We start from the raw sequence: 19,771 nt of genomic DNA on the forward strand, positions 1-19,771 counted from the left end.
CGGAGGATAGTCTTGAAACTTAAAGTGTGAAATCCTTTTCCCTACTAGCATCAGATTACCTTCACTCTCCTGTTGTGACCATTGGTATGTATCTGAAAAGTGATAGCCTGAATGTTACCTTGCACACAGTTTTCACAGGAATGCGTCTTTTCCCATTTGTTCCATTTGAAAAAGGAATGGCGGAGTTCTCTTGTGGCTCGGCGGGCTAAGGATCCAGCGTCACTGCAGTGGCTCGGGTCACCTCTGTGGTGGGTTCCATCCCTAGCCTGGGAACTTCCATGTGCCATGGGAGCAGCCAAAAAAAAAAAAATGGCCTTTTATGGTCCTTGCTACATTAAAAGCGGTAATAGGTTGTTTCTTTTTTTTTCTTTCTTTTTTTTTTTTTTGTCTTTTTGCTATTTCTTTGGGCCGCTCCCGCGGCATATGGAGGTTCCCAGGCTAGGGGTCTAATGGAGCTGTAGCCACCAGCCTACGCCAGAGTCACAGCAACTCGGGATCCGAGCCGTGTCTGCAACCTACACCACAGCTCACGCAACGCTGGAACCTTGACCCACTGAGCAAGGGCAGGGATCGAACCCTCAACCTCATGGTTCCTAGTCGGATTCGTTAACCACTGCGTCACGATGGGAACTCCGGGTGTTTCTTTTAATTGAAAATGTTTTCTCCACTGCACGATACATTTCTTATAATTCTAATCATGGGCAACATTTACATTTCAGTTAGTACATTCAATAAAAATTTTCATGCCTACTCTGTGACAGGCACTGTTCTAGGACCTCAGGTTACATCATTCATTAACTAAAGGAAGGTCCCTACCTTTGAAGAGTTTCACATTCCAGTGGGAGGAGGCAGAAGGCAAATAATAAACATAATTAATGTATTTATTACATTAACAATAAATATAAATAGTATGCTGGGTATGTATACTACTGTAGTATGTGCTATGAAATAAAAACTAGAACAGTTGATGCAGGGAGGGAGGAGGCTGCAGTTTTAAGCACAGTGGTCAGGGTGGCATCATGGAGATGGTATGACTTTCAAAGGCTTTGAAACTTCTGCAGATGCGGAGGGGAGAATAGAAAAAACAACCAATACAAAGAAAGCCCTGAGGCCAGAGTGCTCCAGGCCTGTTTGAGGAACAGTAAAGAGGCCAGCATGTCTAGAAGGGAGGGTGGACCTACAAGGAAGGGAGGGCATTCTTCAGCCCTCTAGGAACTGGCTTCTTAGTCAAATTCAAAGAGTTCGTAAGTCACTGTTTGATAGAAAAGTGTAAAACTGAATTGGTAGTAAAATGGAAATAGCTTGCTTACCTTCTAAGATGTTAGAAAGCTAGACTTCTGCTACATTACATTAACATTTCACTTATGACCATATTTCTTTGGCCCCAGCTATAAATTTGAAAACCATCTTTGAAATATTGTAATTTTCTTTTTTATTTCCATAACCCTGTTTGGCTCACTGTTTTTTTTGTTTTGTTTTGGTTTGGTTTGGTTTGGTTTGGTTTGGTTTGTCTTTTTGCCTTTTCTGGGGCCGCTCCCGTGGCATATGGAGGTTCCCATGCTAGGGGTCGAATCGGAGCTGTAGCTGCTGGCCTATGCCAGAGCCACAGCAATGTGGGATCCGAGCTGAGTCTGCAACCTACACCACAGCTCACAGCAACGCCCGATCCATAACCCACTGAGCAAGGCTAGGGATCAAACCTGCAACCTCATGGTTCATAGTTGGATTTGTTAACTACTGAGCCACAACAGGAGCTGCCTCACTGTATTTTTAAAAAGATAAAAGATACGGATTGTCTTTGGGTTAGCTAACATAACAAGAAATGTTAGAATTAAGAGCTGATTTTCTTTCATAAAGCAATGTGTGATTTGTTAACAAGTGAAATAGATGCAAATATAATATTTCAGCATTTGAAGGCAAATTAACTTCCAAATGTTTTTTTTTTTTTGTTTTTTTTTTGTCTTTTGTCTTCTTTTGTTGTTGTTGTTGTTGTTGTTGCTATTTCTTGGGCCGCTCTGGCGGCATATGGAGGTTCCCAGGCTAGGGGTCGAATCGGAGCTGTAGCCACCGGCCTACGCCAGAGCCACAGCAACGTGGGATCCGAGCCGCGTCTGCAACCTACACCACAGCTCACGGCAACGCCAGATCGTTAACCCACTGAGCAAGGGCAGGGACCGAACCCGCAACCTCATGGTTCCTAGTCGGATTCGTTAACCACTGCGCCACGACGGGAACTCCCCCCAAATGTTTTACGTAGACACCGAGTGGAAATCATCCTAACCATTATTAAAATTCTAGGTAATTATTGAAAAAAAAAAGTTCATAAGTCAAAATAAAGGAACAAATCAGGTAAAGAATTTTCACCCCATGAATGTTCTGCAGATAGTAATCTATAGCTACCCTAATTCATGTATTAACTTGAATTAAGTGATTCCAAAGTTTCTCAAATTCATTTCATAGGGCAGCTAAGCAAACAAAAATTTTTTTCTGTGAATAAGAAACTGATGTTGGATCAATCACAAGCTCATATGACCTAGCATTTAGTAAAAGCTGAAAATTTTACCATTCCCGTTTGTAGATCTCAAGTTAAAAACCGAAAACCTTTGTCTTATAGTAAAGGAATGGCAAAGGTGCTAGATGCACTTACCCCCAAGAGGGCCCAAGTCTAGGGGAGCATATTTGGTTACCTCCCTTATTTCTTTCAGGCTTAGTAGCTCCAAATCCTTTCAACATTTTTATTTAGTGATAATGTATTTTCTGTTCTTTGACTCAGTGAGATTTTCCATGTGTTTAAGTTTCCAACCTAAGTCAGGCACACTATTTTCATAAGGTCCTAATCAGTGACTAATATAGTCAAATATTGCCAGAGTCATGTGCATATCAAGTGTATTATATTGGTGTACAAGTTTGGTGTCATCTTTGTTTCAGACGCACAGTGTTCTATGAAGAACCAGGCTTAGTTTATCCAGTGAGATCACTAGAGCTTTTCCAACCATATTTGCCCATAATGTCTTTTCCCATGTTGTTTCTGAATTTCACTTTTCAAAGTATCCTTTTGTGGTTTCTTAAGCTTCTTTCTCACTAATTCCTTACCCAGTTTGTCATGGTTGTTTCATATTTGAGTCCTCCTTGTGAAATTGCTATTCATTATTTCTGACTTAGTTTCCCATGAGGTTGAAGATGAGGTATGATTACCGAAGAAAATTCAGAGAAGGAGAGGTCTTTGACTTTCTGAAGCAAAACATGCTACATTTATCTCACAATAAAAAAGGTAATTGGTACAAGTTAACTGTGAGCTAGGGCCCTTGAAAATTTTGGAAGGCCTTTTCTCTCCTTCCTCTAGATAGGACTGCATATGAATCACCCCAAAATGTAATTCTCTGCCCTCATTTTTCTTTTTTTTTTTGTCTTTTGTTGTTGTTGCTATTTCTTGGGCCGCTCCCGCGGCATATGGAGGTTCCCAGGCTAGGGGTTGAATTGGAGCTGTAGCCACCGGCCTACGCCAGAGGCACAGCAACGCAGGATCCGAGCCGCGTCTGCAACCTACACCACAGCTCACGGCAACGCCGGATCGTTAACCCACTGAGCAAGGGCAGGGACCGAACCCGCAACCTCATGGTTCCTAGTCGGATTCGGTAACCACTGCGCCACGACGGGAACTCCCTCATTTTTCTTTAAAGTGATATGCCATGACCTCTAGGCCTACAGTTCCAGTGCCATCCCAAGCAGAAAGCTTAAGAGCAAGCATTTCGTAGATATTTGATAGCTGTTCAATGACAAAATTAAAAGATTGAATGCACTGAAAGCAAGCTTATTCCTAAATCCCTCTTTATTGGGTATTTTGATAATTGAGTTGTAAACATAATTAAGAATCCAGGATGGGTGTCTATTCAATTTTTTTTTTTTTTTTTTGGTCTTTTCTAGGGCCACACCCTCGGCATGTGGAGGTTCCCAAGCTAGGGGTCTAATCGGAGCTGTAGCTGCTGGCCTATGCCACAGCCACAGCCATGAGGGATCTGAGATGTGTCTGTGACCTACACCACAGCTCACTGCAATGCCTCATCCTTAACCCAATGAGTGAGGCCAGAGATTGAACTTGCAACCTTATGGTTCCTAGTCTGATTCCTTAACCACTGAGCCACAATAGGAACTCCATATTCAACTTTTTTTTTTTAATCTGCTATATCAGTTTAAGATAACATGCAAAGACAGGTGTACTTTGTGTATCTTTTTTATGTTCTGGCCTTGGTTTTGCTGTTAATACGGTTTGGCCCATTGTGAGGACCTCTGTGATGTCTCGCCTGGTGTTGACAGTTCACTTAGTCCCTTTTAACATTCAGCTACAACTTGGAAGTTTTTAATCATAACATTTGCCAGCCTTCATGTCAAAGTCCAACTTTAAATTTTTTTTTCAAACTCAGTGCTGTTTAAGTCAGAAGTCCTCAGGAAAATAAAAAGGAGTGGAAATTAGGTGGGATATTCTTACTGAACATTTTAATTTTTATTATGGCGGAAAACTGTTCCCTTCTTTAAGACTTAGATTTCTATAATTTGCCCAGACTTAAAGGAATATGCATCTGTATACAGCACACTGTGTGTCCTCTTGTTGGCTTGAGAACAAGCAGTTGAAGGTATAACCATTCATCATTCACACATAATTCACATAACCGTTCATAATCCTCTTAATAGGAAGATTTTAGTTTTTAAGGATTTGCTAGAATGTAAAGTCTCTCTTTTCTTTCTTTCTTTCTTTTTTTGTCTGTACCTGTGGCATATGGAAATTCCCTGGCTAGGGGTCGAATTGGACCTGTAGATGTCATAGCCACAGTAAGACTGGATCCCTTAACCCCCTGAGTGAGGCCAGGGATCAAACCTGCGTCCTCAGGGATAACTAGTCGGGTTCGTTACCACCGAGCCACAATGGAAACTCCCAAAATCTCATTTTAATGAATAGCCTAGGTCATTTGTGATTGTTTGTATGATTGTACTACTTGCTGAATAGAAAATATTTTTATTAAATGCTCTTAAAGCTTCCTTCCTTAGCAGCATGTGTCATTGTTTTCAGGATATGTTGTTTCAGAAGCTTCACAGGAGGGAGAACAGTGGCAAGGAAGGAATTCATCAGTTTTCATTCTTTGCACAGTAAAATCATCAACTTAACATCACTGGCTTTTCTTATTGCTTTTGCTTGTTTTTGTTTTTGTTTTTCATCACCAACTTTTAATTCAAATCAGATTTTAGTTTGGATGTTCCATTACTCCTTCTTGAAACAGTTTTGTACTCTCTACCTGCTATGTTACTTTGGTTTTATAATTGAAAATAACTGATAGAAACAACATCTCAGCTTTTGAGCTTGGAATACCAGTGTGGTTTATTTTGGGACTGGACTTAAAAGGCTTTTTATAATTAGTGGTTATACCTCTCAGTCCTTAAAGTCTTTCCCAAAACCCTGTAGCTTATGAGTTCATTCTCACATTTTTTATTGATAGGTCATTGTTTGCTGGTGAAATCCCAAGAATAAGTGGTATCAAGCTGGCATTTTATCAGTGATTGTATTAAAACAAATTTTCAGAAAATGAGTGAGATACAGATCTCATCTGACAGAGGTTGAGGGTTTTGGTGCATACAATTTAGGGATAAAAATAGGAGCCACCTAAGTACGTATACCAGAGGTAGAAGAAACACTTCAAGACTGGGGTCACATCCTGGTGCATCTAGATGCAGTTCTTATGTATCAGTTCCATTTTTTTGGGTGAATGAGGAAGAAGAAAATGGAAACTTTTTGTCAAAACAAATAGGATAGGCTGCAATCTGCATTATGAAACTGAATTCATCAGCTACCTTAGTAAACTATTTTAGTTAATTTGTTAATTGTCAACAAGCTTATTGAGTGCCTCTTGTAGTACCTTACACTGGCTATCTTTTTCTTCCTTCCTCTCCCCAGAGTTGCAAAAAAACAGATGTGTTGGAATTAGGCCAGAAGCCACAATCAGAGGGGTTTGGTTTCTTCCAAGTCAGAGGATAACTTTTTTCCTTTAAAAATGAATTAACCCTTTTCTGGAGCTCCCATTGTGACACAGTGGAAACGAATCAGACTAGGAACCATGAGGTTGTAAATTTGATTCCTGGCCTCGCTCAGTGGGTTAAGGATCCAGCATTGCCATGAACTGTGGTGTAGGTCACAAGATGTGGCTCCGATCTGGCATTGCTGTGGCTATAGCATAGGCCGGTAGGTAGCTATAGCTCCAATTCGACCCTCAGCCTGGGAAATTCTGTATGCCGCTGGTGTGGTGCAGCCCTAAAAAAAGAAGAAAAAATGAACTTTTCTGTGTTTATACTAGAGAAAAAAGCCAGTCTTTATTCCAGTCATTGTTTTATGTTTTTTAAAGAAAGGGGGAAAGCTTGCTATAAGTAATACTGATCTTTTAAAGCACAAAAAGTACCACCTTTCCCAAGCTAGTCATTTGTAGATCTTTTATTTCCAGGCAAAACTACCATCATTAGAACTCTCCTCTTCTTTTTATTTATTCCATACACCCATATCCAAATGTGTATTATTCTGCATTCCTTCTGGCATGTCAGTTGTTTGAGCTGAAGACCACTCAGGGGAAGCACAGCATGAAGAGAGACCCCACTCTCATCTTTACGTGGGAAAGGAAGCCAGCTTTTGCCGTCTTTGCCAGCACCAAGATGCTGTGAGAGCAGCAGCTTCTGGAATTCTTTCATGTTTTCAGATCCACCAAGTCCTCGTTTATACAAACTCAATTTCATTCATATAGCCAGTCCTTTTCTCTTTTCTCTTGTCCCTTTTCCATGTTTCTTAATGGATTTTTCCTGGAACACTTGACTTGATTTTTTACGCACCAGATCTGAGCATTGTATTTCCTGCCAAGCTGACAGATTTCAAAGTAAAAGTGTCCTGTCTAATACAAAGACGTAGGCCTCAGAAATTTTGTTAGTGAGGTTACTTGTCTCAGTCAGCATTTACCAAGTGTCTTGCTTTTATTTTGCTCAACTCTGTTGACTTGAAGGATTTCTCAGTGCCTTAGCAGTAATTGGGGTAATGAAGACCCTGACACAGGTTATTGCTTTTGTTTTCTTGTGGCAGAAAAGCTTTTTTTCCACCTCTGCTAAGTCCCACTAAAAATGAAAACTCAGGTAGTGATCACATAAAGAAATAAATGTGTGAACTAGTTGATGCATGTTAGGAATTCTGTGCAAGATTTCACAATTAGCTTAGACGATCCTTAGCCTTACCGGCAGATAGTTTAAGCACTAAAATGGATTTTTTTTCCCCTGAAATAATACTCTACAAGGAATAAGATATGGTTTATGCTTGTGTGTCACTGGGATGGACAGTAAGATTGTATTATACGAGGCATCTTTTAGGCTGAAGAAAAGATGTTATTCTGTTAGAATGAGTATATATGATCAAGTATAAGGTGGGCAGGTGGGCATATTGTATTACTTCTCATTCAGTTTTTAAGAGGACCCAGAACATTCCAGTAACAACATGTCAGGAGCTGTTGGCCATATTTAATTCTCTTGAATTATGTAGATGGAATAGACTTTCAAAACAGTTGAGTCTGTAAAGAAAAAAATCAGAAAGTTTAGTATTCAGGCGTAGACACCAAGAATTGACTATATGTCAGAAAAGAAAAGAGACTCCTGCAAAAACAACCTTGCATATTTTGCAAGAGAAAATGATAGGACTGACCTAGGGTTCTGGTAGACTAGTAGGGGGAGGTATGTAGCAAATATTGCTTATTACCAGAAGAAAATAGTTCCATTGATCTCCTAAATTTAGCTGACTCCAGGATGCCTGCAACAGGGCACCTAGTCATGTAGCAGCTATTAAGCACCACACTTATTTCAAGTAAATCTGCTTTCTAGAATGTAGGAGTTTCCTTTTTTGATAGTTGTGGACTGCAAGTTTAAAATGGGGGAAAGGGGGAGCTGAGAAACTAATACTTGGAGAATGTTTTTATGTTGTAATGGTGTGGTTGTAATGGGCCTGGGAGGCAAGCCGCCTTGGTTTGAATTATAGCTCCCTGCCTTTCTGTGCCTCAGTTTTCTCATCACTAAAATAGGGCAATAATAGTACTTCATAAGGTTATGGGGATTACATGAGTTAACATTTGTAAATAGTGCATAACAGGTGGTAAGCACTGTGTGAGAGCTTATTATCACAACTCTAGTTTGGTAGCTGAATTAAACATTGAGATTGTGGAGATGTCCATCTTCAAAAATTAATGACATTAAATTACCTCCCTCTATAATTTCATCCTTCTCAAGACACAGTATTTTTATATGGGTGTAATTTGTCCAGGTGATGGGTTGTAAAACTGTATTTAAGACAAGAATATAAGCATATGCACTTTTCATGAGACACCAACATCATATGCTATTACTTACATGTGGAATCTGAAAAAAGGGCACAATGAACTTCTTTGCAGAGCAGATACTGACTCACAGACTTTGAAAAACTTATGGTTTCCAAATGAGACAGGTTGGGGGATGGAGGGATGCACTGACTGGGGGTTTGGGATGGAAATGCTATAAAATTGGATTGTGTTAATCATTTTACAACTATAAATGTAATAAAATTCATGGAGTAACAAAAGGGGGGGGAGCATATGCACTTTTCATTGTGTTCTTTGAAAAAATATCCCTAAACTCTTGGTTTTCCTGTATGTGGTAGAAGTTCCCATTCTTCTACCCCTACTTCTCCAGTCTAAAGCATAAACTAGGCTTTAGGAGATGCTTCACATAAATGAAAACCTCATAGAAATATTTTAATGGCAATTAACTCCTAACTCTTTTTATTGGCATATCAGTTACAGCTGTGAGACTATAATAAGTGATATGTACGCGTAAAAAAAGCTAGGATGGCATATGGTGTGTGACTTTTATTTGCAATATTTGCAAAATGTGGATTGTGGACGGATTATTTGCATTTCACTTAGGTGTTTCGTGTTTGTCTTATAAGAATCCCCTGAAGATTCTGGAGAATCTGGCTCTTTAATTTGGGATTAGAGCGTGTGAACATATACTATCTTTTAAATTAATTAATTTTCTCTTCAAGAATACATACTTTTAACAAGCATCTCAGATGACCGTGAAGTTCAGGCAAGATTTATTGTGTTAACTAAAATGTACAGACAACTTATACAGCTCAGCAGCAAAAAAGCCAACAACCCAATTGAAAAATGGGCAAAAGACCTGAATAGACATTTCCCCAAAAAAGATAAACAAATGGCCAAAAAGCACATGAAAAATTGCTTAATATCACAGATTATTAAAGAAATGTAAATCACAACTACTCTGAGGTACCACCTCACACCAGTCAGAATGGCCATCGTTAATAAGTCTGCAAATAACAAATGCTGGAGAGGATGTGAGAAAAGGGAATCCTCTGGCACTGTTGGTGGGAATGTAAATTGGTACAACCACTATGGAAAACAGTATGGAGGTACCTTAGAAAACTATACATAGAACTACCATATGACCCAGCAATACCACTCTTGGGCATGTATCTGGACAAAACCTTACTTGAAAAAGACACATTGCAACACTATTCACAATAGCCAAGACATGGAAACAACCTAGATGCCCATTGACAGATGAATGGGTTAAGAAGATATGGTATATATACACAATGGAATACTACTCAGCCATAAAAAAGAACAAAACAATGCCATTTGCAACAACATGGATGGAACTAGAGACTCATACTAAGTGAAGTAAGTCAGAGAAAGACAAATATCATGTTATATCACTTATATCTGGAATCTGATATATGGCACAAATGAACCTTTCCGCAGAAAAGAAAATCATGGACATGGAGAACAGACTGTGGTTGCCAAGGGGGAGGGGGAGGGAGTGGGATGAATTGGGAATTTGGGCTTAATAGATGCAAACTATTGCCTTTGGAGTGGATAAGCAATGAGATCCTGATGTATAGCACTGAGAACTATATCTAGTCACTTAAGATGGAGCATAATAATGTGAGAAAAAATAATGTATACATATATGTGTGACTGGGTCACCTTGTACAGTGAAGAATTGACCGAACACTGTAAACCAGCTATGATGGAAAAAATAAAAATCATTATAAAAACATAAAATATAGAGTTCCTGCTGTGGCGCAGCAGAAACGAATATAACTAGGAACCATGAGGTTACGGATTTGATCCCTGGCCTCGCTCAGTGGGTTGGGGATCCGGCATTGCCGTGAGCTGTGGTGTAGGTCGCAGATGTGGCTCAGATCTGGTGTTGCTGTGGCTTTGGCGTAGGCCAGCAGCAACAGCCCCCATTAGACCCCTAGCTTGGGAACTTTCGTATGCCATGGGTGCAGCCCTAAATGGACAAAGACAAAAAATTTAAGAATTAAATATGATTGTCAGAATTAAAAAAAAAAGGCTTATTGAGTTAAATAATTCATGTGTCTTCTCTGAGCCCCAGCTGTCTCACCAATAGAAATAAAGATTTGACTAGAAAGATAGTCTGTCTCCCAACTCCCTACTGTGATTTTGAGGATCCCTATTTTTCTAGTGAGTGTGATATCAAAGAAGAATTCCATTATGTGTGATGGAATATGGGTTCCAAGTATTGACAATGTAAGGTAATAAAATACCCAAAACTCACTAAAGTATTGCTATGTTAGAATTAACAGCCCTTATATTTAGCAAGTTTACTAAACTTTTGAGCAATTAAAATTCTCTTTATTGATCTTATTCTGATCTCTGAGGATTCTTTTACTAGTTATCTCATCACCTGAACATAATTGCTTGATGATACCTTTCCCATCCTCACAGTGTCTCAGAATCCTCTCCCTGTCTAGCTGGAGAGTCATCCCTTGCTGCCTTTAAGGACACAATTCCAGCAACGAGGAATATCCAGCAGTCAGCAAATTAGTATTGATTATCCTGTCCTTGACCTGATGATTTCTTTAGCTGATAGTAACTGGATAATTCGGGGAAGTTAGCATGCTTACCTTACCCATGGGTTATTTTCATCCCCTAGGTGCTCCCCAAGCCTGTCTCTGGGAGAATAACAGGTATTTCTTGGGTTCCACAAAGTGATGGCCAACAATTGACATGAGTTCAGTGGTTTGGTATGGTTTGGTCTTTGGAGGGGGAGAAAGAGCCATCAGGAACAAAAGCAAGATAACAGTATAGAGCACCAAAGTCATAATTTCAAGATTATTTACTTTCTTTTTTTTAACTTCTTAAGTTTGGGACACTCATTAGTTTCTGTTAATCAGGTAACACCTTTCAAACACTCTTAGGATGTACAGCTTATTAAAACTGTTTAGTGTATATGCTGTATTAAATGGTATACTTTACACATCTAACTGTGGTCCATGGTATTTAATCTATTTTAGAAACTGGATGGCTTCTACAGGGAGCCAGGCCTCGGATATAGACAAGATTTTGGGATTCTTCAGTGATGGCGCACCCCCCACCAAAAAGCCCAGGTAAACAGGGGATGGGAATCCCAGGAGGGGAGCAGATCATCATTGATGGTAGTTAAGGAAAAATGGTGAACATGCCGTACATCCCAAGTGACCTTACGAGTTAATATTAGCCTTCATATACAAACTAAACTATTTTTATATTGCCCCCCCCCTTTTTTTTGTCTTTTTGCCTTTTCTAGGGCCCCTCCTGCAGCATATGGAGGTTCCTAGGCTAGAGGTCGAATTGGGGCTATAGCCGCCAGCCTACGCCAGAGCCACAGCAACGTGGGATCTGAGCTGCATCTGTGACCTACACCACAGCTCACAGCAGCGCTGGATCCTTAACTAAGCAAGGCCAAGGATCAAACCCGCAACCTCATGGTTCCTGAGCAGATTTGTTTCTGCTGTGTCACAACAGGAACTCCAGGGGTGCATGTATCTTTTCAAATTATGTTTTCTCTAGATATTTGCCCAGGAGTGGAATTTTTAGTTTATTTTTAGTTTTTTAAGGAACCTCCATACTGTTCTCCATGTCTGTACTAATTTACATTTCCACCAACAGTGTAGGAGGGTTCCCTTCTCTTCACACCCTCTCCAGCATTTATTGTTTGTCGACTTAACTGGATAGTTTAAACTTAGAAAAATCACCCCTCAGATCTATAATATATAAGGTAGAGAATTCGTATAGTATAGCACATTCAAGTGAAAAGCACAAATCCTTGTTCTCCCTGATCCCCAGAGTTAACCACTATTTACAGTTCTTATGAATCCTTCTGGAAATTTTGTTAAGTATATGTTTGTGTGTGTTTCCCTGTCTTGATTTCCTTGAACTGAAATTCATTTTTCAATGTTTGCTTCTAATATCTATCATCAGTCTCCCCAGCAGACTAAGCTTTTGCGGTCAGGGACATCACCAGTGCCTGCCTTATCATCTGGTGCTTGGTGAGTTTTTCACGGAGTTGGGAATAGGGAAGGCAGTTCTCAAGGTGATTTCCCCCAAATCTCAAGGCTAAAAGTACTGTTCCTTTCTTGCATTGTGCCAAAATGCAGATCCTTTTATAATTTGGACAAAAGGTTGAGAAAGGTAATTTCTTAGGGAAAAACATGCCCTCAGCAAAAACTAAAGTGAATAAACATATTTCAGATTTTAATATTGTTTCAGAATGAAGGGGGGGTTGGAGAAACAAAACACAAAACTTCAGAAAACCGTGCTACCTCACGTAGAAGTTCAGGACAGGACTCAGTGCTTATCACGGAAGAAAGGAATGTTTTCCACCTTCCATCATATCCGTTGAATAGTTATTTCTTTATTTAGGTATGTAACGCAATTGTGTTTTCAGAATTTTGTTGGCCAATTTTTTTTTTTTTTTTTTTTTGGCTTGAAGATATCTAGAACAAAACCAAAGGCGCATTTGTTCCCATATTTGACTCTCTTATGCTCAGTTTTAGTCATGCTCATTTTCATCTTAATGTTCGCAGAATTTGGGCTTAAATTTTTATTGTTTTTTTTTTGGCTCCTCTTTTATACTCTCAGCAATAGGAATTTAATGTGCGTGGGTTCCTCTGCTCTCTGGAATTCAAGCCAAACATGTTTTTTGAAATTTAACGTTGGTTTAAAATGTCATTTAGTTAGCAAAACTCAGCTAAGCTGTAATAATCGGACCTTTTTCTGATGTTAGTGTGTTCTCTTAGGTTGAGGGGACGATGAAGGAGAAAATTGATTTTTCAGTGGCATTTTAGGATTCACACACAGGATTATCAACTTTGTTTTTCGGGGAGCTCTGGCACGGTATTCTGGTCTTCTTGCTTATGGTTTTTTGGAAAAGCATTGAACTTGTACCTTTCATCTTTGCGACCGTGAGAGAGCTGAAAACTGTGGTTTTATTTTTATTTTATTTTATTTTTAAAATTTATTTATTTTAGGGCTGCACCCGAAGCATATGGAAGTTCCCAGACTGGGGTCAAATCGAAACTGCAACTGCCAACCTACCCCACAGCCACAGTCAGATCCAAGCCACGTCTGCGACCTACACCACAGCTCACGGCAACACCAGATCCTTAACTTACTGAGTGAGGTCAGGGATCAAACCCACCTCCTCATGGACACTAGTCCGGTTCCTCACCAGCTGAGCCACAACGGGAACTCCCAAAACCATGGTTTTAGGCAGTCTTTGTTTTTGCCTCTTGTCTGCTGGATGCTCCCAGTCCTCTCATTTGTTTGACTTTTTTCAGGAAGCTGCTCCCAAGCCTGAAAACTAAGAAGCCTCGGGAGCTTGTGCTGGTGATTGGAACAGGCATCAGTGCTGCGGTCGCACCCCAGGTCCCAGCCCTGAAATCCTGGAAGGGGTTGATTCAGGCCTTACTGGATGCTGCCATTGACTTTGATCTTCTAGAAGATGAGGAGAGCAAAAAATTTCAGAAATGTCTCCATGAAGACAAGAACCTTGTCCATGTTGCTCATGACCTTATCCAGAAACTCTCTCCTGTGAGTACCCTTCTGTATGCCCTGCATTTGGTCTTTCCTAAAGCCGAGTACACATGCTAAATGCAGTAAGGATGTCCACCTCTAGCCTAGAGATTTGCATAACATTTGGCTCATTTACAGAATGTCCGTGTGTGGACCTGATTCAGAGTAGTTACCTTGATTCCAGTGTGTGTGTGTGTGTGTGTGTGTGTGTGTGTGTGTTGGTAGTGGTGGTGGTGGTGAGTCCTTTATATGTACAGAAGTGATACCACTGTTCCATTAGTGCTGTGTTTTGAATTTACTTTTTCTATACTCCTATAAAAGGTGTGTTCTCTGGCATCCTTGCCTTTTAGGGAACCTCAAAAAGATGAGAGCTAATTCTTATTTTGTGAGTGAAGCAAAACCGGTTTTAAAGTTCCTTTTAAAGGCAATTAATTATTGGAGTTCCTGCTGTTATGCAGTGGGTTAATGATCCAGCTTGTCTTTGTGGAGGCACAGGTTGCACAATGGGTTAAAGATCCAGTGTTGCTGCAGCTGTGGTGCAGGTTGCAGCTCCAGCTTGGATTCAGTCCCAAGCCCAGGAACTTATATATGCCACAGGTGCAGCAGAAAAACAAAAACAAAAACCAAAGGGAGGGGGCAGTTATTCATATTCATACAGAGTTTTGTCTTGTTTTATCAAACTGATTTGGGTATCAATTCCTGAATGATTTAAGAGCCTTCATGTCTTGCTTTGTTTTAAAAGTGTCTTCAAAATCGGGATTCACTTAAAATATATTTGGAAATAATAGAGTAGCCAAAGCATGTTTTAAATCTAAGTAAGTTAAATAAATGCACCTTGGGAAAAAAATGTAACTCTTAACTCCTTAAAAAGTCTGTTTTCATCACGACATTGTAAATCAACTATATCATTCAACAAAACTTTTAAAAATGAAAAAAAAAAATGTTAATTATCAGTGTTTATTTTTCCCCCTATGCTCTAGGGCTTATAGGAAAGAAGTGTCATTAAGAGCTAGTCTAAAAGACATTTAGGAGGAATTCATGACTCATTCAAAAACTTGTTACTTCCTCTTTTCATTTCCTTGTTCCTAATTGGGATACAGTATAAAAAATTAATAGACTTTAAAGAGCTCATGGGACTTTCACCTCATATCATACACAAAAATTAACTCAGTAGATTAAAAACCTAAATGTAAAAGCTAAAAACATAAAACTCTTAGAAGAAAACGTAAGTTTAAAGTTCATGAACCTGGATCTGGCAGTAGTTTTTTTTTTTTTTTTGTCTTTTTGCTATTTCTTTGGGCCGCTCCCACGGCATATGGAGGTTCCCAGGCTAGGGGTCCAATCGGAGCTGTAGCCACTGGCCTACGCCAGAGCCACAGCAACTCGGGATCCGAGCCGCGTCTGCAGCCTACACCACAGCTCACGGCAACGCCGGATCGTTAACCCACTGAGCAAGGGCAGGGACCGAACCCGCAACCTCATGGTTCCTAGTCGGATTCGTTAACCACTGCGCCACGATGGGAACTCTGATCTGGCAGTAGTTTTTTTAAACCAAAAGCACAAGGGAAAAAAAAAGATAAACTACACCTCACCAAAGTCAAAATCTATTGGGCTTACAGAACACTACCAGGAAAGTGAGGAGACAGCCTCCAGAATGGGAGAAGATATTAACAATTCATATATCTGATAAGGGTGAACGTATAAAGAACTATATTTTAACTTAACAATAAAAATGCAAACAAAATCTAATTTGGTGTGGAGGGAGGGGTTTGTTTTGTTTTTTTGTTTTTTGATTTTTAGGGCCGCATCTGTGGCATACGGAGGTTCCCAGGCTAGGGGTCCAATCATAACTACAGCTGCCAGCCTACACCACAGCCACAGCAACATCAGATCCGAGCCACATCTACAACCTACACCACAACTCAGCAACGGCAGATCCTTAACCACCTGAGCGAGGTCAGTGATCTAACCCGCAACCTCATGGTTCCTAGTCAGATTCATTTCCTCTGCGCCATGATGGGAACTCTTGTATTATTTATTTAATTTTTTTATTAACATATAGTTGATTTACAATGTTGTATTAGTTCCTGGTGTACAGCAGAGCGATTTGGTTATATATATATTCTTTTTTCATATTGCTTTCCATTATAGTTTATTATAAGATATTGAATATAGTTCCCTGTGCTAAACAGTAGGACCTTGTAGTTTATCTGTTTTATACATAGTAGTCTATATATGTTAATCCCAAGCTCCTAATGTATCCTCTCCCCCTTCCACTTTAATAACAATAAGTTTGTTTTCCATGTCTATGCATCTCTGTTTTGTAGAGTTCATCCGTGTCATTTTAGATTCCACTTATAAATGATATATGACATTTGTCTTTTTCTCTTTGACTTAAATCATTTATTATGATAATCTCTAGGTCCATCCATATTGCTGCTAATGGTATTATTTCATTCTTTATGGCTGAGTAATATTCCTCTGTGTGTGTGTGTGTGTGTGTGTGTGTGTGTGTGAGAGAGTGTGTGAGAGAGAAAGTGAGTGTGCATACATCTTCATTATCCATTTATCTGTTGACATTTAGATTGCTTCCATGTCTTGGCTATTGTATATAGTGCTGCTGTAAACATTGGGTTGTATGTATCTTTTGAATTCAAGTTATCTCTGGATATATGCCTAGGAGTGGGGTTGCTGGATCATATGATAACTCTAGTTTTTTAAGGAACCTTCATACTGTTTTCCATAGTGGCTGCATCAATTTACATTCCCATCAACAGTATACAAGGGTTCCCTTTTTTTTCTCACCCTCTCCAGCATTTAAAATCATCCAATTTTGGAGTTCCCATCGTGGCTCAGTGGTTAACAAATCCGACTAGGAACCATGAGGTTGCGGGTTCGATCCCTGGCCTTGCTCAGAGGGTTAAGGATCCAGCGTTGCCATGAGCTGTGGTGTGTGGGTTGCAGATGCGGTTTGGATCCTGCGTTGCTATGGCTCTGGTGTAGGCCGGCAGCTACAGCTCCGATTCGACCCCTAGCCTGGGAACCTCCACATGCCGCGGGAGCAGCCCTAGAAATGGCAAAAAATAATTAATTAATTAGTTAAAACCATTCATTTTTTTTTTTTTTTTTTTGTCTTTTTTGGCTACTCCATGGCATATGGGCTTCTCAGGCCAGGGGTCAGGTCTGAGCTGCACTTGTGACCTAAGCTGCAACTGTGGCAACACTGGATCCTTAAACCCACTGTGCTGAGCTGGGGGTCGAACCTGCATCCCCAGTGCTCCAAGATGCCACCAATCCACTTGTGTCACAATGAGAACTCTAAAACAATCCAATTTTAAAATGAAAAAAGATTTGAATAGATATTTCTTAAAGGAATATATACAAATAGCCAATAAGCATATGAAAAAATGCTTGACATCATTAGTCATTAGAAAAATGCAAATGAAAAACCGCTTCACACCCACTAGGAGGGCTAGAATCAAAAAGATAGTAAGGGAGTTCCCGTCGTCGTGGCGCAGTGGTTAACGAATCCGACTAGGAACCATGAGGTTGCGGGTTCGGTCCCTGCCCTTGCTCAGTGGGTTAACGATCCGGCGTTGCCGTGAGCTGTGGTGTAGGTTGCAGACGCGGCTCGGATCACGCGTTGCTGTGGCTCTGGCATAGGCTGGTGGCTACAGCTCCGATTAGACCCCTAGCCTGGGAACCTCCATATGCCGCAGAAGCAGCCCAAAGAGATAGCAAAAAGACAAAAAAAAAAAAGATAGTAAGTATTAACAAGGCTGTGGAGAAATTAGAGCCCTCATACACTGCTAGGATTGTGAAATGTTGCAGACAAGGTGAAAAATAGTCTAACCATCTCTCAAACAAATATGGAGACATTACATGACCCAAGAATTCCACTTGCAGAGATTTTGTATACCCAAGAGAAATGAAAGCATATGTCCATACAAAAACTTATAAAACAAATGTTTATAGCATTATTCATAATAGACAAATGATATAAATAATACAGATGCCCATCAGCTGCCAAATAGATAAACAAAATGCGACACATTCACTCATTGGAATATTACTTGTCAATAAAAAGGAATTAAGTACTGATAGATGCTGCAGCATGAACCTTTAAAACATTGTGTTGAGTGGAAGCCAGTAACAAAAGACCACAAATTGGACTGTTCCATTCACGTGAAATGTCCAGAGTAGGGAAATCTGTTAGAGCCAGAAAGTAGTTGAGTAGTTGCCTAGGCCAGGAGCAGATGGAGCACAGAAGGGTGATAGTTAAAGGGTATGAAATTTCTTTTTGAAAGATGACGAGAGTGTTCTAAAATTGACTGTGGTGACAGTTGCATATATCTGTGGATTTACAAATAACCATTGAATTGTGCACTTGAAATAGATGAATTGTACGTCATGTGAATTATATCTCGGTAAAACTATTAAAGGTAAAAAGGATGGGGAAGGTATATGAGTCAAACACTAGTCAATAGAAAGTGAGAGTAGCAATGTTAATATCTGATAAAGACACTTGAGAGAAGAAAGAAAGCATATATCTATTTTTAATGTCCAGAAAAAATACAAAATTGTTGTCATATAAGGAGATAATTAAACAGTATACAGCCCACAGAGTTCCCATTGTGGTTTAGCGGTTTAAGAACGTGACTAATGTCCATGAGAATGTGGGTTCAATCCCCAACCTTGCTCAGTGAATTAAGGATTTGGCGTTGCCACAAGCTGCAGTGTAGGTCGCAGATGCGACTCAGATCTGGCGTTGCTGTGGCTGTGGTGTAGGCCAGCAGCTGCAGCTCCAACTTGGCCCCTATCCTGGGAACCTCCATATGCCATGGGTATAGCCCTAAAAAGACAGAAGAAAAAAAAAAAAAAAAAGAGTATACAGCCCAAAAATGTAAGGGAAAAGTATTAAAGAAGGGTGGCAGCCAATTAATAAAAATCTTGTTTTTCTGAAAAAAAGAAAAGAAAGCTTACGAGGGAAAAGAAAGCTATATTACTCCAGGCAGGCCCGTCTGTGAACAAAGAAGCCCTCTTTCAAGTTGGGACCTGCAATGGTGCCAGGTTAGCCACATACCTTGGCTGGAGCCTTTGCTCATCTGTTGGAATGGTCTGAGAATAGAAAACATGACTTTGCTAATTGGGTCAGTTATAATTAAAAGCAATGAGAGAATTTAAAGTCAGTGTCAATAAATGCATACTAACCAATTCTATCAAACTGAGTCATTAATTATCTTTGGTTGAAAATTTATTATTAACCTTAAGGTATAGCTATGGATTAGTGTCAGTTCCAGTAGAGTAGCAGTTATTAAACTTTGGTCTCCAGACCCCTTTATACTCCCAAAAATTATTGAGAAACTCAAACAGCTTTTGTTTATGAGGGTTTTGTCCATTCACTGTATTAAAAATTAAAAGTGAGGAATTTTTAAAATATTAAATTTATTTAAAATGATAATAATAAATAACATGTTTGTGAAAAGTAACTATTTTCCAAAACAAAAGTAAGTGAGAAGACTACATAGTGTGTTTCACATTTTGCAAATGTTTTTAATGTCTGGCCTAATAGAAAATGGTTTCTCTTAATCTGCTTTATATAGTCATTTTGATGTGTGTTTTGGTTTAAGTGTATGAAGAAAATCAGGTCTCACAGGTACATGCTTGGAAAAGAGAAAAGTATTTTTGATACTCTTTTTGGATAATTGTAGGTTTTTCATTATTGATACTACACCAAAAATTAAATAAATTCCTAAACAATTAATAGCCATATGGAACCTGAAATCAGATCATATCTAGGTTAACGGTAGTATAGAATCTGAACTTCCGTTATTCTGTGCATTAAG

The 19,771-nt window shown here is 39.5% G+C and overlaps 1 protein-coding gene across 2 annotated transcripts in view; it reads left to right on the forward strand.

Annotated features, from left to right (window-relative positions):
• The window catches only part of FAM118B (family with sequence similarity 118 member B), a 48,808-nt gene that overhangs the window by 13,621 nt on the left and 15,416 nt on the right, over nucleotides 1-19,771 (forward strand). For both annotated transcript variants that reach the window (XM_005667489.3, XM_003130065.5), the window contains exons 2-3: nucleotides 11,387-11,479; nucleotides 13,691-13,943. In XM_005667489.3, the coding sequence (XP_005667546.1) occupies nucleotides 11,394-11,479; nucleotides 13,691-13,943 (339 nt within the window). In that variant the 5' untranslated portion in view covers nucleotides 11,387-11,393. The remainder of the gene's footprint in view (nucleotides 1-11,386; nucleotides 11,480-13,690; nucleotides 13,944-19,771) is intronic.

This window comes from Sus scrofa, chromosome 9 (assembly GCF_000003025.6).
Source record: "Sus scrofa isolate TJ Tabasco breed Duroc chromosome 9, Sscrofa11.1, whole genome shotgun sequence".
Lineage (NCBI taxonomy): Eukaryota > Metazoa > Chordata > Mammalia > Artiodactyla > Suidae > Sus > Sus scrofa.